The sequence below is a fragment of the Lactuca sativa genome, chromosome 5, assembly GCF_002870075.4.
Source record: "Lactuca sativa cultivar Salinas chromosome 5, Lsat_Salinas_v11, whole genome shotgun sequence".
NCBI classification, from domain to species: Eukaryota; Viridiplantae; Streptophyta; class Magnoliopsida; order Asterales; family Asteraceae; genus Lactuca; species Lactuca sativa.
Genome location: NC_056627.2, coordinates 164,919,983 through 164,947,343, shown reverse-complemented (window position 1 = coordinate 164,947,343; position 27,361 = coordinate 164,919,983). Strand labels below are relative to the sequence as shown.

General features: G+C 37.5%; 1 protein-coding gene across 1 annotated transcript; it reads left to right on the top strand.

Annotated features, from left to right (window-relative positions):
• Positions 1 to 23,171: 23,171 nt before the first annotated feature.
• On the top strand, positions 23,172 to 25,273 carry LOC111881134 (probable carotenoid cleavage dioxygenase 4, chloroplastic). The gene is made up of 2 exons (XM_023877528.3): positions 23,172 to 24,661; positions 24,738 to 25,273. The coding sequence occupies exons 1-2, from the start codon at positions 23,289 to 23,291 to the stop codon at positions 25,120 to 25,122; spliced, it is 1,758 nt and encodes a 585-aa protein (XP_023733296.1). The 5' UTR covers positions 23,172 to 23,288; the 3' UTR covers positions 25,123 to 25,273.
• The last annotated feature ends 2,088 nt before the right edge of the window (positions 25,274 to 27,361 follow it).

Here is a 27,361-nt window from a genome sequence, read left to right as displayed (position 1 = left end):
CGAATCCAAGTCAAAGTCAAACCCTGCTCAAGTCAACTCTTTGGTTGACCAGACTCGCCGAGTTAGTCTGCCAACTCGTCGAGTCCCCTCTTCCACAGAATACTACAAACCCGTCCCCACTCGTTGAGTCTAGCAAGAGCTCGACGAGTTCACCTTCAAAAACACTTCAGTCAATCTTGAACCGACTCGACGAGTTCTTCCTTGAACTCGTCGAGTTCATCTTCAACATGTGAATGCGTCCACTCTATGACTCGCCGAGTGGTAAGAACAACTCGTCAATTCCATCTTCAAAGATTAGGAGATTGCCTTGGACTCGCCGAGTTTGTTTTAGCACTCGTCGAGTCCCATGATTCCCAGGTCCCTAAAGAGCCTAAACAACTGGAGAACCTTCCACACTATCATCCGGTCCTTCAACAGAAGGGATTTGGTAGGCATTACACCCTGACTCGCCGATTCCTAAGAAAGACTCATCGTGTCCATCCTTGACCATTACTATACAGTCGATTTAAATGGGTCTTAACACATCAAAACTATAGATATGGCCTCCTAATGTCCATTTTACATGTAAAGCCTTAAGTTTAGTTCACATGCATGGGATCCTTGGCTCAAAAAGCCATAAAAGATGGTCTACAAGATTCATGGGTGTTTATGGCAACAAATTTGGCATCTTTATGCCATAAAGACCCCCAATGGCCCCATATGTGAAGTCATAACTCCATATTACACATCACAACCCGAAAATGGCTTAGAAATCCCTAAATATACCATGATACAAGCCCTAAAGATGATTCTTTACATGGAAGGTCAAGATAAGAGCTTTTTACCTTAAATGAGCTGGAAATGGAACACAATCTATGGATCTCGAAGCTCCCACTTGAACTCCCAATCTCCTTTCCTATTCTCAAGCTTCACAAATCACTAAAATGCACAAAATGGCCTTAGAACACTCAAACAAGGCTAGGGTTTCGAGTTAGGGTTTGCTCTGGACGATAGGGGCTATGTTGAGGGGTTATAATGTGTTTAAATAGGTTGCAAGCCCTCAATATAGGGTTTCACTCAAACAGCGTCTACTCGCCGAGTCGGTCTCCCGACTCGTCGAGTAGACTACTTAAACTTCCCGCGAATCACGACTCTACTCTACGAGTTGGAGGCGACGAGTTGGGCCTCCACGTCTAGTCCTAGGGAAAACATAATAAATACTCGAAGTCTGTTGTTCGGTCCTGAAAAAGCTCGGGGTAATACTCCTTCATCTTGTCCTCCGGCTCCCAGGTACATTCCGATCCCTTGCGGTGTCGCCACCGCACCTTAACCAACTCCACTCTCTTGTTCCTCAAATCCTTCGATTTCCTATCAAAGATTGCCACTGGCCGCTCAATGTAATTCAGGCTGTCATCCACCTGAATATCCTCTAATGGCACTACTGCCGAATTGTCCACCAGACACTTCCACAACTGGGAGACGTGAAAAGTGCTACGTATCTGAGTGAGTTCGGCTGGCAGATCCAACCTATATGCCAACTTGCCCACCCAGGCTACAACCCTAAATGTTCCAATATACCTAGGGCCCATCTTGCCCCACTTCCTGAATCGAATGACGCCTTTCCAAGGCGACACTTTCAGGAGCACCATATCCCCGACCTGGAACTCCAGGTCCGATCAACGCTTGTCAGCATAACTTTTCTGCCGACTCTCAGCAGTCTGAAGCCTGCTCCGAACCTGCTGGATCCTCTCCGTTGTCTTGAATACCACCTCGGTACTCCCCATGACCCTCTGATTAACCTCACCCCAGCATATCGGGGCCCTGCACTTCCTCCCATACAACATCTCGAAGGGAGGATGGTCAATAATCGCATGATAGCTATAATTATAGGAGAACTCCGCCAAAGGAAGGTAAGTATCCCAACTACCTCCAAAATCTAAAACACACGCCCGTAGCATATCCTCTAGAGTCTGGATGGTAAACTCGCTCTGACCATCCGTCTACGAGTGAAAGATGGTGCTAAAGTGTAGATGTGTACCCAACTCTTTATGAAACTTCTTCCAAAACCTGGAAGTGAACCGCACATCCCTGTCGAAAATCACTGAAATTGACACCCCGTGCCGCGCCACTACCTCCCTGATATAGATGTTGGCCAACTTCTCGGCCGAAATGCTCTCCTGAATCGGAATGAAATGGGTGCTCTTGGTCAATCGATCAATGATGACCCAAATCGAATCTACCCCTCGCGCGGTCCTGGGAAGCTTCGTGATAAAATCCATAGTAATATCCTCTCATTTCCACAGTGGGATATCCAACGGCTGGACCTTGCCATGAGGTCTCTCGTGCTCAGCCTTGACCTTCCTACAGGTCAGCCACCTCTCCACAAACCAAGCTACGTCCCTCTTCATACAAGGCCATCAATACTCAAGACGAAGATCTCTGTACATCTTCATCGCCCCGGGATGGATAGAGAATCTGGATTTGTGTGCCTCCTCCATCAATACTTGACGCACACCTCCATGATATGGGACCCACACCCTACGATGAAGAGTCAACAATCCCCAGCTATCATAGTCGAAGGAGGAAACCTGACCCACAATACGCTCGCTCTTCCGACGTTCCTCCTTCATGGCCTCCTGCTGGGCCTCCCGATTCTGCTCCAACAACGGAGTCACAACTATCATCCTCATACAGATATCCCTGATTGGCGCTGCCTTGCAGCTAAGCGCGTCAACATGACATTGGCCTTCCTCGGGTGGTAGAGGATCTCACAATCATAATCCTTTACCTCATCAAGCCACCGACACTGCCTCATATTCAGATTTGGCTGATCCATGAGATACCTCAGCTCTTGTGGTCCGTGTAAATAGTACAACGAACCCCATAGAGGTAATGGCGCCAAATCTTGAGCGCAAAAACAATGGTCCCCTGCTCCAAATCATGCGTCGGATAGTTCGCCTCATGAGGCTTCAGCTGCCTTGAAGCGTAAGCGATAACAGACCCTCTCTGCATCAATATCGCGCCCAAACCTAAGATGGACACATCGCAATATACTACAAAATCCTCCATTCCCTCCGGAAAGGCTAAGATTGGTGCCTCGCACAATCTCTGTCTCAACGTCTCAAATGAAACCTGCTGCTCGGGCCCTCAGCAAAAGACCACGGCTTTCCTCGTCATCCGGGTCAAGGGCACGACTAGCTTGGAGAAGTCCTGAATGAATCTCCGATAGTAGCCTGCCAGTCCCAGAAAGCTTTGAATCTCAGATGGAGACCTCGGAACCTCCCATCTCATCACAGCCTCCACCTTGGCCGGGTCAACCGAAATCCCGTTCTGGTTGACAAGGTACCCAAGAAATGGCACCTCACGCAACCAGAACTCATACTTGGAGAACTTAACATACAAGCTCTCCCTCCTCAATGTATCCAGAACCTCCTGCAAGTGCTCCTCATGTTGCTCTCGCGTCTTGGAATAAACCAAGATGTCATCAATGAAAACTATCACAAACCGATACAACATCGGTTTGCACATGTAGTTCATGAGATCCATGAACGCAACAGGAGCATTGGTGAGCCCGAAAGGCATCACTACAAACTCATAGTGACCATAACGCGTACGAAAGGCTGTCTTCTGCACATCCTCCTCTCTGGACATCATCTGATGATAACCTGAACGCAAATCAATCTTGGAGAACCAAGCTGCTCCCTGTAGCAGGTCAAAGAGGTCATCCATCCTTAGGAGTGGGTAACGGTTCTTCACCGTTACCTTATTCAGCTCCCGATAATCTATACACATCCAATGCGATCTGTCCTTCTTCTTCACAAATAAAATTGGGGCTCCCCAGGTTGAACTGCTTGGTCTAATGAATCCTTTGTCTAACAGCTCCTGCAGCTGCGTAGACAGCTCTTGCATCTCAGGAAGAGCCAACCGATACGGTGCCTTGGCTATCGGAGCCGCACCCAGGACTAGGTCGATCCTGAACTCTATTTGCCTCTCCGGAGGTATCCCAGGCAACTCCTTGGGGAATACATCCGCGAACTCTCGTACTACTGGCACATCATCCACCGTCGCCTTACCCGCCTCTCGGGTATCCATAACATAGGCAACATATCATGCGCAACCCTGCTGAAGGTAGCACCTAGCCCTTGCTGCTGAACATAAGGATGTTCCTCGTTGTGGCCTTTCGCCCTGAATCACCAGCTCTTCCCCACTTGGGGTTCTGATACGTACCAACTGTTACGCGCAGTCGATCACCGCCCCATTGGGGCTTAGCCAATCCATACCTATAATAACCTTGTTCCCCTACAACGATATGGGAACCAATTCTACCAGGTAACGCTCATCGAACAATCTCAAAACACAATCCCTGAAAACCTCTGATGCTCGCACTGAACGGTCTTCCGTAATCTCAACCTCCAGAGGGCAATCCATCATGCCCGATGACTCAAGAAACTTCTTGCTAAGCGCAAGAGAGACAAACGATCGGGTAGCGCCCGAATAAAACAACACCTGAACTGGGATACCATTCACATGGAATGATCCTAAATAGAGCATACATATCACATATCAAAATCACAACGACATAACATAAAATATTAGAGAGAAGGAATCATACCCGTCACCACATCGGGTGTAGCGCATGCCTCCTCAGCTGTCAACTGAAACGCTCGGCTCCACACCACTGGAGCCTCTACCTTGACCTTCCGGCTATTCACAACTCATGTTCTCGTTGGAGTCGGCGCCACCACCGGCGCTACTGCTGATACTGCTGACAATCTAGGGCAGTTGGCCTTCTTATAGCCCCTCTGATTGCAATGGAAGCAAATCAGTTCTGATGTCTGAACTGTAGGGGCGGGGGCGGTACAATTGCTGCCAAAGTGCCCCGTATTGCCATACTTGTAGCAGCATGACGACCCTGCTCTACAAGCTCCCTCATGTGGCCTGCCGCATTTCCTGCAGCGGCTCTGGCCCGGATGGCCCTTCGACCTGACGTCAGATCCCTTGGTTTTCTTCCCCGAAACCCCCGTAACCTGCTCAGTCTCTACCTTCCTCTTCCTGAGGTGCTCCAAATCAATCTCCCTCTCCCGCGCCTTGGAAATCATGGACTCCACGGTCGGGCAGACTGAATAACTGAAATGCTCCCGAATTTCAGCCCTCAACATGACATTGTAGTGGGTCTTCCGCATCTCCTCATCCCCAACATAATGAGGTACCAATAAGGCCCTCTCCCTGAACTTGGCGGTGATCTCCGCCACTGACTATGTAGTATGTCTCGTATCCAGAAACTTCCTGGCCAGCTACTGAAGCTCCACAGTTTGCGCAAACTCCGCCCTGAACCTGGTCACAAAGTTTGACCAAGCCATAGCCTGCACAGTTGGGGCTGCCAGCGAGTCACCAACTGGCTCCCACCAATCCCTAGCTCTGTCCCTCAAACAACCCGCAACAAAGCGGACCTTCGACCCCTACGGGCAGAAGCTCGTCAACTGCACAGACTCGATGTTCGCGATCTATCTCCTGGCTGCAATGGGGTCCTTCGCCCCATGAAAGTCTGGTGCACCACTCCCTCGAAAGTCCTTAAAGGACAGTGTGCATGTACCCGACTTGCTGGACGCCAAGTCACTCCTGAATCCTCGGAGGCGATCCTCCATCAGCTCAACAATCCCTTCCTAGATCGACCCGAAAATAACTGTGGTCTCCTCAAGGATACCTCTCATGATCTCAGACGCAATGAACTCGTGTAACCCGTCATCGACCTGGTCGAACCATACACTCAAGCCTGATCCTGATCCTGATCCTGATCCTGATCCTGATCCTGAACCTCCTGCTCCATGTCGTGTGACCACCACACCGAAAATATAACACGTAAACGTCAGGATCATACATACTTTCGAGAGGTCTCACACACTCTCCAAGTTTCCTGGTTCCATGTTGGCCCTCCTTGACTCGAGTACAAATCCTCTGATTTCAGTAGTACAAGCCCATACTACCTTCCACATCTATCCGTACTTTCCTCAAGGATTGCTTCAAGTTCACCATGTCCCTTAACCATTATCCCTCTCCAACTAATCTCATCATAGGCTTTCTGAGGGCACCCTTCGACCTACTCTCCGCCATCAGCTACACTAGGGGTCCCTGCCACCTTTCCCTAACTAGCTCGTGAATACTATTATATATTCGCTTTCTAGTTAGTTAAAGTTAGCCAGAACCCCTATAGCACAAAGCAAGCAGCATTCGTACATTGACTAACCAAATTGAGCATAACCTAATCAGGCTATCTCACTGCTAACTAACTGCTCTAACATACGGCTCAATGAGCTCCTATAGCAGGCATACAAGGCATCCTTCCTAGATCCTTAGCCCTATTCTAGCATGCACTTCTCATAAACACATAACAAGCATACAAGGCATCCTCGTAGATCTTTAGCCCTAATCTAGCATGCAACTCTCATAATCATATCATATAACATAACAAGTATGGGTATCTTGGGGAAAACTTACTTGAGCTCGGCCGGTCGCATGCATCACACACCTCGTTCTTTCTCAAAACTCTTTAATTTAGAAAAACTATTTCCTTGTTAAAAAAACTTTCAAGCCCTCGGTTTGAGTTCAGACACACCCCGAGGGTGTGTCCGAATCCCTCAAACCAAGGCTCTGATACCAACTTGTAACATCCCAATGTTCGAGACCAAAAATTTCATTTTTAATAAATACTTCACAACATAGTTTACCAAAACATTACCCAAGTCGTGTCATTTATAAACAAAAACTATAAAAACATGTTTGAAACCAACTCAAAACAAGTAATATAAATTAGAGTACAATCCCATAAACTCAATGCAGAAACCATATGTGTGTATGATGCGCTGCTACACCGCCGGCTCCTTCACTTAGACAAAGAGGTACCTAAAACCAAAACTGAAACTGTAAGCACAAAGCTTAGTGAGTTCCCCCATCATACCACATACCATAACATCATATAGCATACATATTGTCAGGAAATTATGGGGTGCCTGACCTACCCATGTCAAGTCATTATGGGGTGTTGACCTACCCATGCCAAGCCATTCTAGGGTGCGGACCTACCCATGTCAGGCCGTTCTGGGGTGCCGACTACCCTCCGGTCTATCTCAATCGGCAACGGGGACTATTTCACCCCTACCTCTAGCATACAATATCAAATACAATCATACGGTCAGGCGTATCTAGGGTACTGACCTACCCTTCGGTCCTAATGACCGAGTCAGGGAGAAACTATTCCCTGCTACTACCGCTAAATCATATAACATATCACATAAGCATATCTCATAAGCACATCTCATAAACATATCACATAAGATATAACGTAGGCATACCAATATAATTATCATAAAGACAATTATCTATCAATTACTTTTGTTGGTAGGCCGGCATTGTGACCTTAGACCCACCCCTACTGGAAGGTGACTCACCTCGATGTTGTGTAGTGTCTGCACTATCCTCGGTGTGAAAGTCGGCTCCTCAACTCCTCAATCCCTACACGAAAACCCTTCTAAGTTATCGACTTGTACTCACAACCCTTACAAGGGTCAACTCGAATCCAATTCAAAGTCAAAGTCAAACCCTGGTCAAGTCAACTCTTTGGTTGACTAGACTCGCCGAGTTGGTCCGCCAACTCGTGAAGACCCTTCGTCCATAGAATATTACAAACACGTCCCCACTCTTCGAGTCTAGCAAGAGCTCGACGAGTTCACCTTCAACAACACTTCAGTCAATATTCAACCGACTCGGCGAGTTCTTCCTTGAACTCAGCGAGTTCATCTTCAGCATATGAATGCGTCCAGTGTATGACTCGCCGAGTTGTAAGAACAACTCTTTGAGTCCATCTTCAAAGATTGGGAGATTGCCTTGGACTCGCCGAGTTTGTTCTAGCACTCGTCCAGGTCCCTTAAGAGCCTAAGCAACAAGGGAACCTTCCACACTATCATCTGGTCCTTCGAAAGAAAGGATTTGGTGCTCATTACACCCTGACTCGTCGAGTCCTAAGAACGACTTGTTGATTCCATCCTTGACCATTACTATACAGTCGATTTAAATGGGTGGTAACACATCAAAACTATAGATATGGACTCCTAATGTCCAGTTTACATGTAAAGTCTCAAGCTTGGTGCACATGCATGGGATCCTTGGCTCAAAAAGCCATAAAATATGGTCTACAAGATGCATTGGGTGTTTATGGCAACAAAGTTGGCATCTTTATGCCATAAAGACCCCCAATGGCCCCAGATCTGAAGTCATAACTCCATATTACACTTCATAACCCGAAAATGGCTTAGAAAGCCCTAAATATACCAAGATCCAAGCCCTAAAGATGATTATTTACATGGAAGATCAAGGTAAGAGCTTTTTACCTTAAATGAGCTGGAAATGGAACACAATCTCTGGATCTCCAAGCTCCCACTTGAACTCCCAAGCTCCTTTCCTCTTCTCAAGCTTCACAAACCACTAAAATGCACAAAATGACCTTAGAACACTTAAACAAGTCTAGGGTTTTGAGTTAGGGTTTGCTCTGGATGATGGGGGCTGAGTTGAGGGGTTATAATTGTTGGATTTGTGTCTAAGTCCATAACTATTTTGGTATGTACTTGACCCGATGGTGCATGGTCCTTTTGGGTTGCCTTCACCAAAGCAACTTGATAGGATGAATTATGGAGAGAAAGGATTAAATATTATTTATTAATATATTATGAGAATAATATATTAAAGGAGAGATCATATTGTTTAATTAATATTAGTCAAGAATTAATAAGAATTAAGTTTGTGACTAAAAGAGATTAATTAAACTTAAGGGACTTGAACTGTTAATTGTATAATAGTTGAATATTGAGCTAATGGACTCCATATTAAAGGGGTGGACGAATTCTATGGGGAAACCCATTAGAAATCGTCCTAGGGCCTTTAAGGAAGGAGTCCATGGGTTGCTTAGGGCTTAAGCATCCAAATTAGGGTTTCCTTGTTAGATAACCCTAATAGCCTCTCTATTTAAAGAACCCTTATGGCTCAAATATGTGGTGAACTTGTTGATTAGGGTTTCCACACGTTTTTGAGAGCCTCCTTCTCTTCTCTTCTTCATCTTCTTGCTCTTGGTGTTTGTGAACCATTAGAGGAGTGACATTTGTGACTCTAAGCTTTCTAAAGTCATTACAAGGAGGATTTGAGATTGTTATTACTACATAACAATCAAGGTATGATCTAAACCCTAATTTATATGTTATATCGATTATCATATACTAGATCTAGGGTTTATAGTCTTGGATGAATTGCATGTACAATAGAGAAACCTAGATCTAAGCATTAGGGTTTGCATGAGCACATAGGATGTTTTAATGGCTAAAACTCATCAGTGGTATCAGAGCCTTGATTGGTTTCTATTGTATTAATGCCTTGTGTGTTTGTTCAAGTTGCAAAATCGATTTTTAGCCCATCTGCCTGATGAACTCGGCGAGTACCACAGTGTACTCGGCAAGTCCAGTGTGGTACTCGACGAGTTCGAGCATCAGATGGAGCTAATTTCGGGATTTCTTGTTGTTTTACTCATGGATACATGCCTTATCTGTTTTAGGTCATTAAAATCCGATTTTATACATATTTATGAGTATATCCTTGATTAAACAAAAGATAATTACCAATTGATTAGATAATAACTTCCTTATATGATAAAGTTTGATTATTTGTATTAATTGGGTAACTTACTTTGAAAGAAATTGAAATTAGGTCAAATATAGATAATGATAAAATTAGTTGTTTAATTTATATTATTTGTTATTTGATCCTTGTGTTATGAAAAGTTTCAATTTTTCCCCTTTAGGTTTTATAGTTTAAATTTGAACTTAAAAGTTTTGCTTTGAAATTTAAATAGTTGAAACCCTAATGTTTTGAAAAGGTTTCAAAACTTGCCCTCAAGTTTTGGAATTTAAAATTTTGATTAAAAAGTTTGATTTTGAAATATTTAAATTCTAAACCCTAATGTTTTGAAATGTTTCAAAACTTGCCCTCAAGTTTTGGAATTTAAAAGTTTAATTTAGGAATGTTAAATTCTAAAACCCTAGTATTGTTTTGAAAAGTTCAAATCACACCCTTATGGTTTTATTAACTAATTAAGGTGTATAATTAAAAGAGGTTTAATAAATCCATAAAGTTTTGGTTTACAATTTAATTGAATTAAAAGTATAATCGTTAAATTTGACCACATAGTATTTTAAAAGTGTAAAATACACCCTATACTATATATATAACATTAAAAGTCTAACATTATATATATGTATGAGTAAAAGTCAGTCTTACCGTTAGTAGGCCTCATTCACGAAGCTGGTATATAAGGGGTGTTTAAGGAAATTGCCTATAAAATGGCGATTGAATGGGTATCCACTCTTACCCACCGCACTCTTGACTAGTGGAGGGTCGTTAGACGAACGGGTAGGATAGGACGAAACCTTCCATTATAATTATAATGAAGTACAAAAGTAACTATATGTTTTACAAAATTCCCAATCTTAGTTACTTTAGGCAAAAGTGAATTGATGCAATTCCATGAAATTACACTTTGTGCCCTTGCGAAGACGTTAGTGGAGCGTGTGTGGTTAACCGGCACACTAAATGGTTCTAAGCAAAGGTAGCAAAGGGTGACTCAATGTTTGTCATAGTTCGGTGGAGCGTGTGTGGTTTACCGGCACATCGAATAGGTGACTGTGACATGTGAGGGCACCATGTAGATTTGCATGGTTATTCACACCCGCTTTGTGATTCTCAGCATCCCAGTCACAAACTAGAGGGGCATATCGAGATTTAAACATGCCATTGAAATGTTCAATGAATCTCAAAGGATCTAGGAGTTTTCATAGATTTAAAAAACTTAAATTTCTTTTTCGTTTTTCATGGTGGAAAATTAGTGAATCGTCATTCACTTACCTTCAAATATTCTGCAACTAGATTATGGCATCCCTTTTCTAGGTTGTAGCGTATTGTGTTGGGTCCTAGCCTTAATATCTCATTTGGGTGATTTATTAAGGACTCAATCGATCAACTAACTTGAATTTGTTTTCTCCCGTTTTGTAGATGTCAAAGTTCGACAACTATGGTCTTCCCAAATCCCGTGGAACAAGCATTCCACATGAATATGATATTCCACGATTCGATCGAGGAACAAAAATCATGATTCACTTCCTCCTCCTCCTCCTCCCGTTGTTCTCCCTAAACCACAAGATCGAAGAATTGAAAGGTTCAATGTCACTAAAGCCCTATTGGAAATGAAACATGAAGATGGTAAACCCGTGTGTGCTCACGTTCTAGGAATGAAATCACACATCGATAGGTTGATAATGTTGGGTGCGTCATTCCCTAATAAGTTGGCTGTGAACTGGGTTCTGCAGTCACTTCCCGAATCATATAATGAGTTCAAAAGAAAGTATTATATGATGGATCATGACGAAAACCTAATTGACCTAACTTACATGTTCATTGCTACTGAATCAGAAATGATTTGGCAAAGCAATGGAGCGTATTTGTTGGGAAAGTCAACCAACCATGCTTCCGAGGACGTTCTAGGAGAACCGACTTGCGTTTGCTGCCAAGAGAAAGGGCGTTGGATACAAGTCTACCCTAAGAGCCTGAAGAGTCCAAATGATGGGAGAGTCAAAGAGTATGGTTGTGCTTCAGGTAAAATCCACGATCTAACTCCATTAAGTTCCTATTCGTTGATTCTTAATACATGATGTGATAAGATTGCATTTGAATGTTTTGCAGGATCAGTGAAAATAGAGGAAGCTTGAGGAAAAAGCAAGATGATTCTAATCACGAAGAAATGGATCTCGATCGCATGGATTTGAAGATTAGATTTTGAGCTTAGAAAGTTATGATAGAGTTGTTAGGAATATTTAATTACATAGTTTTTCAGTTGATTTTGCATTGTAAGGACAAATGTTTTCCGTTGCTTTTATGAATAAAATAAATTTTGATTTGACTCATTTATTTATTTATTTGCAATAAAATCGTTATGAAAAATTGATGTTTGCATATTTCTACAACAAATGGATGTGATTTTTAATTATGTTATTTATTGAAATGTCATGAGTTTACCAAATAGGGAGAGTTTCTCATCGCCGAAGTTTCAATTGGACAGAAACTTGGAATCATGCAACTTGGTTGCACGATGAATGAGAAATTTCATATTTGGAAATTGGACTAAGTCGTTGACAAAGTGTCAAGTGAAGGACTAGGAGATCGAGTACACAAAGTTGTGTGTTGATCACGTCCACCACAAGAGTAACAAAGATATTCGTCATGATTTACTAAAGATTTAGTAAATATGATTATACTTATAAGATTAAGTGTAATTCTGAATTGATTGAAAGAGTTTAAATCAATAGCAGAATGAATAAGAAGAATCAAGTAGGCAGAAAGATAAAAGTTTCTCTATTCTAAGAAGAATGGAGAGTACCTTTTATTATGTTTTATGATAGGTCTTAATGATTAAGAACCATATCTCAATTGATCCTCTAAGTAAATCTTAGTACAATTGTATGTCTAAGAAGAGAAATTAAGAATTGAAGAAATGGTTAAATCAAGAAGTCAATCATACTTCGTTCCAAAACAAGTCTTAGAGTTAAAATTGTGACATTGAGTGACAAGTCTTAAGAAGGTTTATAACACTCATCAAATGTAGAATATGGAAAAAGTTTTTCTTATTCTTGCACATTTGAAATTGGAAACTTGTGATGTCTTGGATAAGACAAAGATCAACTATGACCAATTTTGTGAAGTGTTTTGTCTTGATAAAAACTACACTAACTCTTGAATATTTGTTTGTCAAGAAATGTTTATTGACAAGAGAATCTTATATGTCAAGGAGTCAGTGGGAGCCTTAATGGTCTTGAAAGGTTTCAAGAACAAATCAAAATAAACCTTATCGAACATCACTAGCACACAACTTGAGGTGTTGACATTATCTTGTCTCTGCGTCGTTCCAATCGAGTTAATTATGCATGTGAGTTCTATGAGTTCTCCTTTGAATGCATAAAAGGCAAGGACCTTGATCATTGAAAAGTACATTGATAGGAAAGGGTGAGCTGCTTAACTACTTGGAAGACATGGTGGGCAGCTGTGTTACCATAAGGCAAGAAATCAAGATTGAGAAAGTTCGGTCCATATGAGTTTGAATTTGTCGTAAACTTTGTTTTAACAAATTCACATGGATAGGAACATATACACAATTAAAATCTAAGTGTCATAAGTTTCCCTACTTCATAAAAATGACTGTGAGGAAATACTTTCACTAAAAGAGATTTTAAGAAGATAGTGATTGTGAAATTGTATTCTCGAATTCGATTATGGTTACGGTATCCCTTTCCATGATTCGAATTGTGAGATTTGGCAATTAGTCTTGATTGTTTAGACACACATATGAGCTATCTAAAGGAAAGGTGTATAAGCTTAGATAAAGGATTATCAAAGCATTAGGTATTAGAAACATGAACTTAAGAAATTCAATAGGTATTGTTTTTCTGAAAGTTAAGTTGTTTCTGAATACATGTCAAAGCTAGTGGGAGCATAAGTGTTATGTTTATAATAATCATCATGATAGTGGGAGCATAAATGTTATGATTTTATGATTATTAAGGCAAGTATTGCAAGTTAGCAATATTAATTATAGAAAACAAGAGTCATACTTTGCAAAGTTGTAAGGGTTGAATAGTTGTTTTGCTATAATTAAGGGAGAGAATATTATGCTTCATTTCAAATCTAAAGGCTTAGGTTGTGGAATATTAATAAATTTAGTCAAGGATACATAGTGTGTTCTTAAATTTAGATTATGATTACGGCATCCCTCTTCATAATTCGAATTATGAGAACGTAGCACATAAAATATTATGGCAGAAGATTGATAAAGTATTAAATCTTAATGTAAGACATTATGCATCGTGTTCCATACGCTTCGGGTATAGGATCGATTGTAAATGCTATAATATTTGACCATTCTAAAATTTTTCCAAATGTCTAGCACATTTAGAGGGAAAAAAGGACAAGAATCGGTTTTGACTAAGATAATTAAACAACTATCAAAGGACAATCCAAAGTTCGCCGAGGATTAGTCGCTTGTGAGTAGTTGGAAGTATAGTATTGGATGGACCATATCGACATTATTATGAATAGAAAAGATTCTATTAAGAATGAGTTGTCATATGGAAAATATGGAAATGTTTCCATATTGGGAGTTAGATATTGAGAATCTATATCTAGATTAGAAACTTTTATGCAAAAGGATGTTCAAAGGAATGTACTTTGAGTGATAGACATCACACCTAAGGAATTGTCTTGTAACAATATCCGATAGAGGAATTTGTAATTTCATTGACAATAGTCATTGTGACTTTTGTGTTATGACGTTACGAAAGCATCATCGCATAAAATGTTAGAATCTAACATATTCTATAAGTGGCAAGAATTTGATATTCTTTCACTTGTGAAAAGGATTGGGAGTTGTGGAATGAGTAGGATTGGAAATGTATTCATTTGATCTATTTCACAATGTAAGAACCGTAGGTAAACATTGTGTGCATGCTAAGAGCATGGGATAAGTGTTGTAATAATTCAAGTAAGAAGTTGATTAACCGAAACAACAAATAATGAGTAATCGATATGGTGATAAATAAAAGGTATTTTATTTATACTCAAAGGTTTGAGGCCATATGGGATTAGTATTATTCTTGTGTTTCACTTTGCATGTTTTGACTTCCTGAATAATTTAATTGGTTTAGAACAGTCAAAGTATTCAAACGGGCCACAGTCGTTCATATGTTGGAAGTAGATATGAATGAAGACTGTCGTGAATTGGTGTGTGGATTGTCTAAAGAGTATTAGACATAAGCAAATGTTTGCTGCAACGTTCATGAGTGCTTATGAATATGATTTAAGCATTGGATTAAACCCACGCTCATTTGGATCACTTCATGGATTTTATCACGAGTGATTGGTGAGACGATAATATCTTATATTCTTGAAACCGAGATGTGTGAGTTGTATCTTGTGATTCGGTTGCACATTGATAATATGTAAACGCATCAGTAACTTGGTGTTATAAAACATATTGTTGTGTGTGATTTGGTTAGTGAGTGCAAGCGAGCATTGAGTCAAAGTTTATTTGTTCCTTTTATCCAAAGTAGGGTGAAAGCGATATATGTGGGCCCCTCGATAATTTAGTGATGGCACCGAAGTGCTTGGCCAAGCCGGGACTAAATTGATGTGTTCAATTGTAGTCTGTTGTCAGTCGTCATAAATCTGAATTCGGGAAACAGCACATAGACAGAGAGAATGATTTGGATCCATGTCTCAGTCTATACGATAATATCTAGAATGGAGGAATATATGATCCCTTATCTGAAGGACACGCGTATCTGATAAGATCAGAGTTGACAGTGACTTTGGAAAGCTACGATTGTAGATCAGGATCTGAAGTCATACGTGGAATAGTTATTAGACTTATCCAAGTGGGAGACTGTTGGATTAGTGTCTAAGTCCATAACTATTTTGGTATGTACTTGACCCGATGGTGCATGGTCCTTTTGGGTTGCCTTCACCAAAGCAACTTGATAGGATGAATTATGGAGAGAAAGGATTAAATATGATTTATTAATATATTATGAGAGTAATATATTAAAGGAAAAATCATATTGTTTAATTAATATTAGTCAAGAATTAATAAGAATTAAGTTTGTGACTAGAAGAGATTAATTAAACTTAAGGGACTTGAACTGTTAATTGAATAATAGTTGAATATTGAGCTAATGGACTCCATATTAAAGGGGTTGACGAATTCTATGGGGAAACCCATTAGAAATCGTCCTAGGGCCTTTAGGGAAGGAGTTCATGGGTTGCTTAGGGCTTAAGCATCCAAATTAGGGTTTCCTTGTTAGATAACCCTAATAGCCTCTCTATTTAAAGAACACTTATGGCTCAAAAACGTGGTGAACTTGTTGATTAGGGTTTCCACACGTTTTTGAGAGCCTCCTTCTCTTCTCTTCTTCATCCTCTTGCTCTTGGTGTTTGTGAACCATTAGAGGAGTAACATTTGTGACTCTAAGCTTTCTAAAGTCATTACAAGGAGGATTTGAGATTGTTATTGCTACATAACAATCAAGGTATGATCTAAACCCTAATTCATATGTTATATTGATTATCATATACTAGATCTAGGGTTTATAGTCTTGGATGAATTGCATGTACAATAGAGAAACCTAGATCCAAGCATTAGAGTTTGCATGAACACATAGGATGTTTTTATGGCTAAAACCCATCAATAATGTGTTTAAATTGGGTGCAAACCCTCAATTTAGGGTTTCACTCAAACAGTGTCTACTTGCCGAGTCGGTCTCCCGTCTCGTCGAGTAGACTACTTAAACTTCCCGTGGATCACGACTCTACTCGACGAGTTAGGCCTCCAACTCATCGAGTCCCATAGAAAACATAATAAATACTTGAATTAAAGGCATACCAGGAATCGGGTGTTATAGTTTCTTAGCTTTGGATAATTTGCATGTACAATAGAGAAACCTAGATCCAAAGTTTTAGGGTTTGCATGTATACTATAGGATTGTTGTTATGCTTAAACTCATCAGTGGTATCAGAGCTTTGATTGGTTTCTATTGTATTTGATGCATTGAGTGTTTGTTCATTGCTTAAAATCGAAAATTCTGCCTTCAGCCTGACAGACTCGTCGAGTTCCCTGATGAACTCGATGAGTCAGATGAACTCAACGAGTCCAAATGGTGACTCGGTGAGTTGGAGTGTTAGACAGAGGGATTTTTGGGATTTTGGCTTATTTTGACTTGGAATAATTACCAAAAATGCTTTTGATTGATAAAATCTGAATTTTATTAATATGATGTGATTATCCTTATCAAAGTAGAAGATAATTCCAAATTTATTATATAATTATTGCCTTATATGATAAACTTTAATTATTTGAATTAATTGAAAGAATTATCTTGCCATGGAATTGGATTAGGTCAAAATTAGATAATCACCAATTATTTGTTTGATTATATTATTTGAATTTTGATCTAGAAAGTTTTGAAAAGTTTCAAAACTTGCCCTCAAGTTTTGGAATTTAAATTTTGATTAAAAAGTTTAATTTTGAAATATTTAAATTCTAAACCCTAAAGTTTACAAGTTTAAAATTCAACCCTTGTATTATTATAATATTATAAGAATAATGATTATATATATATATATATATATATATATATATATATATATATATATATAAGATTAATGCTAGTCTTACCATTAGTATGCCTCATTCACGAAGCCGATCTATAAGGGGGTATAAGGTTGTTGCCTATAAAATGGCAGTTTAATGGGTGTCCACTCTCACCCATCGTTTCCTTGATTGGTGGAGGGTCGTTAGCCGAACGGGTAGGACAGGGCAACTAATTCCTCATTAAAAGTATAATGATAATAAAGTAACTAAATGTTTTTTATAAAAATTCACAATCTTAGTTACTTTAGGAAAAATGTGAAGATGATGTTATTCCATGAAATTACACTTTGTACCCTTGTCATGATGTTAGTGGAATGTGTATGGTTAACCGACACACTAATTTGGGTCTAGCAAAGGTGGAAAAGGGTGACTTGATGTTTGTCATAGATCAATGGAGCGTGTGTAGCTAACCGGCACATTGATTAGGTGACTGTAACATCGAGGGCACCAAGTACATTTGCATGGTTATTCACACCTTGTTTGTGATCCTAGGTATCCCAGTCACAAACTTAAAGGGCATATCGAGATTTAAACATGCCATTGAAAAGTTCAATGAATCTCAAAAGATCTAGGAGTTTTCACTACATTTAAAATTTAATTTCTTTTTCGTTTTTCATGGTGGAAATTAGTCAATCGTCATTCACTTACCTTCAAATTATTTTTTGTTTAAATTACGGCATCCCTCTTCTAAATTGCAAATAATGTTGTTGGGTCCTAGCTCTAATTTTTCATTTGGGTGTTTAATTGGGGATTCTTATGTAATCAAGTTTTGTCTCTTTTCTTTTTCAGATGTCTAACTCAAACAACAACAACACTTCTGGATCAACCTCTTCCAGCTCGTTCTCGCTCATGAACTTGTGTGGGAGGGTGATTTTCGATGGGACCAATTTCAATGATTGGATCCGCAACATTCGAATGGTTACCCGCTACGAGGACAAGGAGTATGTCCTCGACAAGGAGCTGAAAGAAGTAAACGTTAACACTGCTACTCCCGAGGAGATCACTGCCTTTGAGGCTCATGAGCACGATGCTACGAAAGTCCATTGCATCATGCTCGCGACTATGACTGCATAACTCCAAAAGTCCTACAAGGACTACTATCCCTACGAGATGCATCTGGATTTACTATACAGGTACCACCAAAGTGCCAGGCAGGAGAGGTACGAGGTCATCACTTCAATGATCACTACCAAGATGAAGGACAAAGAGTTTGTCACAAGCCATCTACAGAAAATGCAGAGATATGTCGACCGCCTACTGAAGTTAAATGTTAACTTCGATAAGGAGCTGGTGATTTATATCATTCTTCACTCCTTGCCACCTTATTTCAACTAGTTTCGCATGACCTACAACATGAATAAGGAGGAGGTCATCTTGAGCAAGCTTCAAGGCCTGTTGAGGACTGCTGAGACTTGAGAGCAACCTCAAGGACAAATATGTTGCATCAACTCGCGCTACTGTTGCCCTCGTCTTGGCTATTGGGCAAGGGAAGGGTAAGAAGAGGAAGACTCCTTCTAAGAGCCACCATAAGGGAAAGTCCCATGATGGTACCTCTTCTAGTGGAACCAAGGCTGGTCCCGCTGCACCCTTCTTGAACCCGAAGGATGCAGAGTGCTACCACTGTCATGATAAAGGGCATTGGAAACGAAGTTTCCCAAAATATCTGCAAGGATATTATGACTTTATTTTTTATGTTCTTTATATCCACACTTAGCTATCGACGAGCTCTACACCTTTCGTTTGGACTCCGTCGGCTAATTTTGACTTTATTTTTTTGTCCATGTTTTTATAAAATTAAATGATTTTGCTAAAACAATAAGTCTCTCATACGGACTCCGTTTTTGGCATTCTTTGTCCCAAAATTCATATTTTAAGGAGTACTACAATTTTTGTTTTGGTGGCATTAGCTTAAAGTCAAACATTCTTTTCGTAGCTTTTTACGTCACACATTCCTTGTGCATGGCTAACTTTTATATCTTATAAAAATCATATCTAATTCATAACGATTCAGATTTCGACGAAATTTATATTTTCGGGATCGGGACGACGTGTAATTTCTAAATATTTGATTATATATATATATATATATATATATATATATATATATATATATATATATATATATATATATATATATGTTTTGGCGCACTTATTTTTACGATTTACGGACGATTCAGCTGATTTTTTTATTTTATTATATTATAATAATCATGAAACATATAGTATTCACATAATTCTTCTTTATTAAGTCAAATATGTTACAATTGTTGACTCTAACTATTACATCATTATAATAATATTTAGCCAGAAACGTGGGTGTTACATGGGTGGAGATGTTTTTGATTCAATGGAAGATGTCAAGTTTTTGGAGGTTGTAGATCTCTCACTAGATGAACCGGATTTTGAAAATGATTTGATAATAATGATAATTAGTAACTTTTGAAATATTTAGTATTTTTGGAGTTAAAACTTTACGTATTTTGGAATTTCTTTAATATATATATATATATATATATATATATATATATATATATATATATATGTGTGTGTGTGTGTGTGTGTGTGTGTGTGTGTGTGTGTGTGTGTTTTCATATCTTTATATTATCGTATCTGTGTTGTATCCGTATCTTGAATTTTTAAATTTTGTCGTTTTTCGTTTCCGTTCCATATCCGTTTCCGGTTGTCATATTCGTTTCCGTGCAACTTAGTTCATTATTCTTCATTATTCTGTTTATTATCATTTATTCTCTATTAAAACATTTTAGTATTGTATTGATGCCTAAATGAACAACAGCATGAGGGTTTTGTCCAGTTCTATGAAGATGAATGATTCTAAGTGGGTGGAACACGTAATACATAGTTTCCTTGAAATTAGAACCTAAAACTAAAAGACAAATTAAAGATGTTGAATTATGATAAACTGTCCCAGAGTAGATGTTCAAAGACTTGCAAATCTTGGGAATTTGTATTTATTATCAAAGTCTTTTCCAAACTTGTGGTATTTTTCCGAGACTTAAAAAAGTGATGTTATCGGAATTGTTAAAAATGGGCTCCACAGAAGGTAATTCTTGGTCTGTGTTAGAAGGCCCAAACATGCTCATGGTCTTATTTGTTTTGATACATTTGATGTTGTCAAATATAACTGTACGATATAATTCCATTGGTGTTTATGTTCAAGCTAACTTTTTTTTTGTTCTTTAAAAAAAACAAAAAAACAGAAAACAAAAACAAAAAAAATATGTTTCTTTAAAGCTTTCTTTGCAGCTTTCTACACATCAATGTGTAAGTCTTCTACGATTACAGAGTCCACCTTGATTGAATCCATACAGGTAGTATCTATGAAGTTAAATGATCCTAAGTTGTTGGCCTTAAATTGGTGGCCACTTGTGTGGGTACAATATTTCTATACAATACTTAATTTCCATGACCCACACTATAAGAAAATCAAAAATGAAGAATTGGAATTAATTGCCCCAAGTTAGATGTTTAAAGACTTACAAGTCTTGACAATTTGTATTTGTTACAGATATCTTTTCCCGTCTTCTGATATTTTGCAATTTGTATTTATTATCTATATTTTTTTTCTCATCTAGTGATAATTATTTGGTATCTTATATTTTTAATAAATAATTGAAAGTATGGCACATTAGATCATTCTTAACACCAACAAAGAACAACAGATTTAGCTGTTTAAACAAATTTGAAACTTTGTTAGGAAATTATAAACTTGAGAAGCTATGTAGTTTAGTTGATGGCTAGGCTAATTGCTTTGATTTTATATATGGAATCATGTATCTTGTATTCTATCAGTTGTGCAACATCAGTCCCTGTATCTTGTTATAAATAAGCAATTTGGGACAAAATTTCCACTGCTTGTTTGTGGTGTCCATTTGCAATTTTTAGCAAGCAGTAAATATTCCTCATTACATTATGCTTAGATTTATGATTATGCTAAAATTATATCTATGTGATTGATCAGCCACAACAAACTAATGAAACCAATGAAATCAATTTCACATAAAGGCATTTAGAATCTTCAAATAGAATCTTCGTGAACAGCAACGAGCAAAGAAACAACGACCTCCTACATAATCTATGCAAAAAACATACCATGATAGAACAAATCAACAAAAATACCTCTTGAAATCGGAATGTTGTGAGTAGCAACGACCGTCAATGGGTGGTTGAGCAACGGCGACGGCAGGTTGAGAGATGGAGAGATGCGATTGGCGATGGGTTTGAACGGGATACCTTTAATTTGGAGAGGAAGTACATTTGGGTTATGTGGATTTACTAATTTGCCCATAATAAAACATTGAAACAAACACATTTGGGTTATGTGGATTTACTAATTTGCTCATAATAAAACATTGAAACAAGCGTTATGGCTTAAGTGCAATTCATTAAACAATTCCTTTTTTTTTTGTACTTAAAAACCAAAATAAAACAAATTAATTCCTTTTTTTAGAAAGAGCTGGTACAAGACTAAGGTAAATAAATATTTATTTAGGGGTAATAATGTCCAAAGCCTCAAAACATGGGGATAATATTATTATAAGAAAATTAGCAAATGTATGTCATCAAAATCTAAAAATTACAGTTAAAATATTTATAATGTAGAAATTATATTATAATTAAATTTTCAAAACAATTAAAAATAATATTTTATTTTTGTTGTTGAGTTTTCAAAGATAATTATATACTTATAATATATATTTTTCAATAATCTTCTATATTTTGCTACGGAAACATATTTCGTAACTACTTGACTACGGAATTTTCCGTAGCTAAATACCTACAATTTTGATTTCGTAGCTATTTTGCAAATTCACCTTTTTGTAACAAGTTACATAATAGATTAGCTATAAAATTTTATTTTGTAATAAATTTTCCTAGCGAAATAGCTACGGATCTCAATTTCATAGCTAATTAGCTACGTATTTTTATTTCGTAGCCAATTATGTAGCCAACTAGCTACATACATGATTTTGTAACAAGTTTCATATAGAACTAGCTACAACCAAAAAACTTGTAGCATTATTTGTAGTAAAGTAGCTATGAATTTTAATTATGTAGCAACTATTTAAGATTTAGCTACAGAATGTAATTTGGTAGTCATTTCCGTAGCAAATTAGTTACACCCACCATTTTGTAACGTATTCCGTAGTAAAATAACTATAAATTTAGATTCTGTAACTTTACGTAGCTATTTAATATTTAGCTACATAATGCAATTACGTAACCATTTATGTAGCAAAATAGCTACGACAAGTCGTTCCGTAGCATAATCTGTAGTAAAATAGCAACGGATTTTGATTTCATAATAACTTTCCGTAGCTATTTAAGATTTTTCTTGTAATTGAATACTTTTTTTTTTCAATTTATAGTTTTAATCATCAAATCATGTTTTATTTTGTTTAATAATATTATTTTTTTATGTTACTCTATGTTATTCTTTTATTGTGTCAGTTTTTTATAATTATATATGTATTTTTTATATGTTTCTCGAGTTAAATGTGGGTCATAATCTAATAAATAATAAGATACCAGATTTTATATTTTACTAATTACCAACAGTAAAATAATATATATATATATATATATATATATATATATATATATATATATATATATATATATATATATATATATATTGTGATTAAAGAAATTTAACATTAAAAAAATGAGTTTTAAAAAATGTGACTATCCTTCACAAAATCCGTCAATTTCATACGATCAAAATTACTAATAATAGAAAAACTTCGAAAAGGATTGGAGAAGTCGCCAAAAGATGCGCCTATACTTACAGAATCAACCAATTTTTCAATATGTCCACATTTTAATTTCATTAATGTATACGCAACTACTAGCTACAGAAAATATCTCAGCTTCGAAAAAAGCCAAACTATTTATCGCTTAAATTCACACGCAATGTCCGATCCTTTTCCTCTTACAAGACAAACGCCACCAGATTCCATCTTAGTAGTTTCATTTCGATACACTCCATCGATCGATCGTGGGAATGGAAACCGTCTCCTGCTGCTCCATAAATTCGCATTCATCGTTCCACAGATATACCAATTTCCATTATCATACTAAAACCATCAAATCCCGACCAAGTTTCATCGTTTCCGTATTCAAAACACCAATTGCCCGAAGAAGTCGAAAAGAAGAAAATCCGCCTAATGTCGAGTCCGGAAACACGTTACTCGAAAAAGTATTTAAAAAACTTGACAAAGTTATTGTGGATTTTCTCGATCCTCCACTTCACTTATCTATTGACGCGAACTATATTTTATCTGATAACTTCGCACCGGTCAGTGAATTGAGTCCAACCGAGTGCGATGTCATACAGGGTTCCATCCCTGCATGTCTTAATGGGGTTTACATACGTAACGGACCGAACCCACAGTTCCACCCTAATGGTCCACACCACTACTTTGATGGTGATGGGATGGTCCACTCGATTAGGATTTCCAACGGTCGAGCCACTTTCTGTAGCCGATACGTGAAGACCAACAAGTACCTAATCGAGCGTCAGCATCGATCCCACGTTGTCCCCAATGTCATAGGAGGGACACGTGGGATCGGCCCATTTATGGCTCGTGCAGCAGTATTCGCTGCACGAGTTATTTTTGGGCAGTATGATATTATCAACGGAATAGGCGTTGCCAATACAAATGTATCGGTTTTGGGGGGGAAAGTTTATGCCTTATGCGAATCCGATATTCCTTATGCAGTCAAAGTTAAAGATGATGGAGATGTAATAACATTAGGCCATGACGACTTTGGTGGGAAGCTTTCCAAGAACATGACGGCTCACCCGAAGATTGATCACAAGACAAAGGAGGCTTTTGCGTTTCGTTACTGGGCCACAAAGCCGTATCTTACTTACTTTCGGTTTGATTCAAATGGAAATAAGCAGCCGGACGTTCCCATCTTCTCCATGGAACACCCTTCTCTGACACATGACCTGGCTATCACCCAAAAGTATGCAATCGTCTGTGAGACTCAAATTGGCGCGAGTCCCATGAACCTGATCCACGGAGGTCGGTTAGTCGGTGTAGACTCTACAAAAGTTCCGAGAGTCGGTGTTCTTCCAAGATATGCGAATGATGAGTCGGATATGAAGTGGTTTGAGGTGCCTGGATTCAATATATTTCATGCCGTGAATGCATGGGATGAGACGGAGGAAGATGGCAGCGAGGTGGTGGTGCTGGTGGCACCCAACATATTGTCGGTGGAACACTTTTTTGATCGAGCCGATCTAATCCATGGATCCATGGAGAAAGTGAGGATTAATTTACGAACTGGGGTTGTGTCCAGGAAAACTTTGTCATCAAACAACTTGGAGTTTCCTGTGATCAATCCAGCCTTCATCGGTAAAAAGAACAAGTAAGAAAAAACTCTTCACTTGTAATACATATTATTCGAATCATCAGTCTTAAGAGAATAACCGGCCATTATCCAGGTACGTTTACGCAGCAACCTCAGAGCAATCTCCGGCAAAATGTAGGATGATGAGGGTATCAGGGGTGGCAAAACTAGACATTGCAGCAACGGAAGAGAACAATGAAATAGATGAGTGCACAATAGCTAGTCGGATTTATGGAAATAACTGCTTTGGAGGTGAGCCGTTTTTCATTGCCAGAGACCCAGAAGATCCGAACTTGGAAGAAGATGATGGGTATGTTGTGTGTTATGTGCATGATGAAAGCTTGGGGGTGTCGAAATTCTTGGTGATGGATGCTCGGTCGCCGACTCTTGAAGTGGTTGCGGAGGTGAAACTGCCGCAAAGAGTGCCTTATGGTTTACATGGGATATTCATTAGGGAAAAGGACCTCAATGAGATGTGAGGATCTAGTTGGATTAATATATGTCTTTTTATGTTGAAACTTTAATCCCTGTTTTTAAATTAGAAGAAATGATTTAGATAATGATTAGATTTAGTTGTATTATCCAACTTCATTGGATCTTCAAAAGTGAATTATACGTTCGTTTTTTATATATTCTTATTGTCCGACTATATCAATTTTTGGATTATTGAATAGTTCATATTTACACATCAAATTTGGTGGGTTGCCCATATAGTCTCTTCATATATGTTGGGATGATAGGTTTATTTAATAGTAAAAGCATGGATCATCTATCTTTTCTAATAAACAAAATCTAATTTATCATTTATCACTTTATTAAACAATATGTTGGATTATCTATCTTTTCTAATAAACAAAATCTAAATTTATCATTTATCACTCTATTAAACAATATGTTGTACACATGACATCTTTTCCAAAGTCTATTTGTTGACTTTCGAATTTCAAATATCTTAATATCAAGCAATGCCAAACTTGTTAAACTTATTTAAATTCAAATCTTCTTACATTCGGCTATATCAAAATCTAAAATTCCACAGACAATGTAATTTCATATTCCTAATATTAATAAAGATATTAGACAATATACAATAAATAAATCAACTGTCATTGATTTTTATTCTTCAAAACCAAATTTCAATAATTTAGTTTTTATTCTTCAAAACCAAATTTCAACAATTTATTTATGGAACAATTACTTTTCAATTAGAATATTATTATCCAGATTTTTATATTTTAACCTATTCCACGTGAATAGCTTGTATATACACTTTGTATAGCCTAAACTTTTTAATATTCATTATTTTGGCACCAGATTGAATATTATTTAAAATTTCTATACATTTAAAATATTATTTATACATAAACATTATAAGCTTACTAATCAATATACATACTATATATAAATATTTTTTGCAACTTATTGTTAAATAAACTATTATTTTATTATTTAAATTTTATTATTGTTAAGTGTTAACCGTACGGGACACGGATCATAACTTAATGCTATTTTTAAATAAGATCCAAGAAAATTTAGGAGAATTCATAAACTTTTTGAACATAGTTAATGCTTATGTGGCTGTAAACGAACGGGTCCATGTTTTGGGGACCTCTTCCAAACATGATGATTTTGACAAATGGTGTCAAGATATAGGCAAACTCCATTCAATCTTATTTATTTATATAGGGTTTTCTATTTACACCATTCATAAATTTTGTGAGACCTCTTCCAAAACATGATGATTTTGACAAATGGTGTCAAAGATATAGGCAAACTAAATTCAATCTTATTTATTCGTATGGGGTTTTTCTATTTATATCTTATTTTTGTTGGTAATATTTGGGTAACTTTATATAAAAATTTGATTTTGATATTGTGTTATTTTTTGTCTCAAACTGAAACTATATTTCTAATTTGTTACAATTCTGACTATTAGACTGGTCAACACAGTTGTCTGTTGACGTGGCATGATGACATCTCAGTTTGATGACATAACATCCTTAAATGGCAAACAAACATGACAATATTAAAAAAAATTACACAAAAGATACTAAGTTTTCACTTTTTCAATTTTAACATTGAGTTTTATTTTTATTTTTTAATATTGACATTCCGTTTTTTTGATCCAAATCGAGCATCATTTTTACTATTTTGTTCACTGTTGACCATTTTCTATTTGAAATCGTATAAATATTTTTTTATATTTGAAACAGTATAAATACATTTTTGGTCATTTAAGAACTATATTTTTTTATCTAAATACAAGGTTTTTTACATTCAAATCATAATGTTATGTATAAATATGTATTAGTTATATTATAATCATATATTTCATTAAATATACAGCTTTAAAATAAGTTTAGATATGTGGAATGCACAGTCAGATAAGCTAATGTGATTTTGGGAACACAAATGTCTAGGGGTCGCTTTAATTACCAAGGGATCGTTTATTGTATATATTCATAACTAGTTTATAACTCGTGGAAACCACGGGTTATAAAATTAATTAAACTTTCATAATAAAAAATTATAATTATTAATTAATTAATTTAAATAAATTGTTAATTAAGAGATATATCAAAATTTTAAAGTTATTCTAACTTCAAATTTAACATATAATTAGAAAATGTAAATTTGAATTTTGAAATGAATTGCCTAATATATCTTCATCACATATAGCATAATATTAATGAGGAGTTGTATTAGAGTGACACTTGG

Excerpts from the sequence above, each read along its gene's own strand:
- LOC111881134 (XM_023877528.3), top strand. The coding sequence starts at position 23,289 with ATGGAAACCGTCTCCTGCTGCTCCATAAATTCGCATTCATCGTTCCAC. Across the intron at positions 24,662-24,737 it reads TTCATCGGTAAAAAGAACAA|GTACGTTTACGCAGCAACCT; the intron begins GTAAGAAAAAAC and ends GCCATTATCCAG.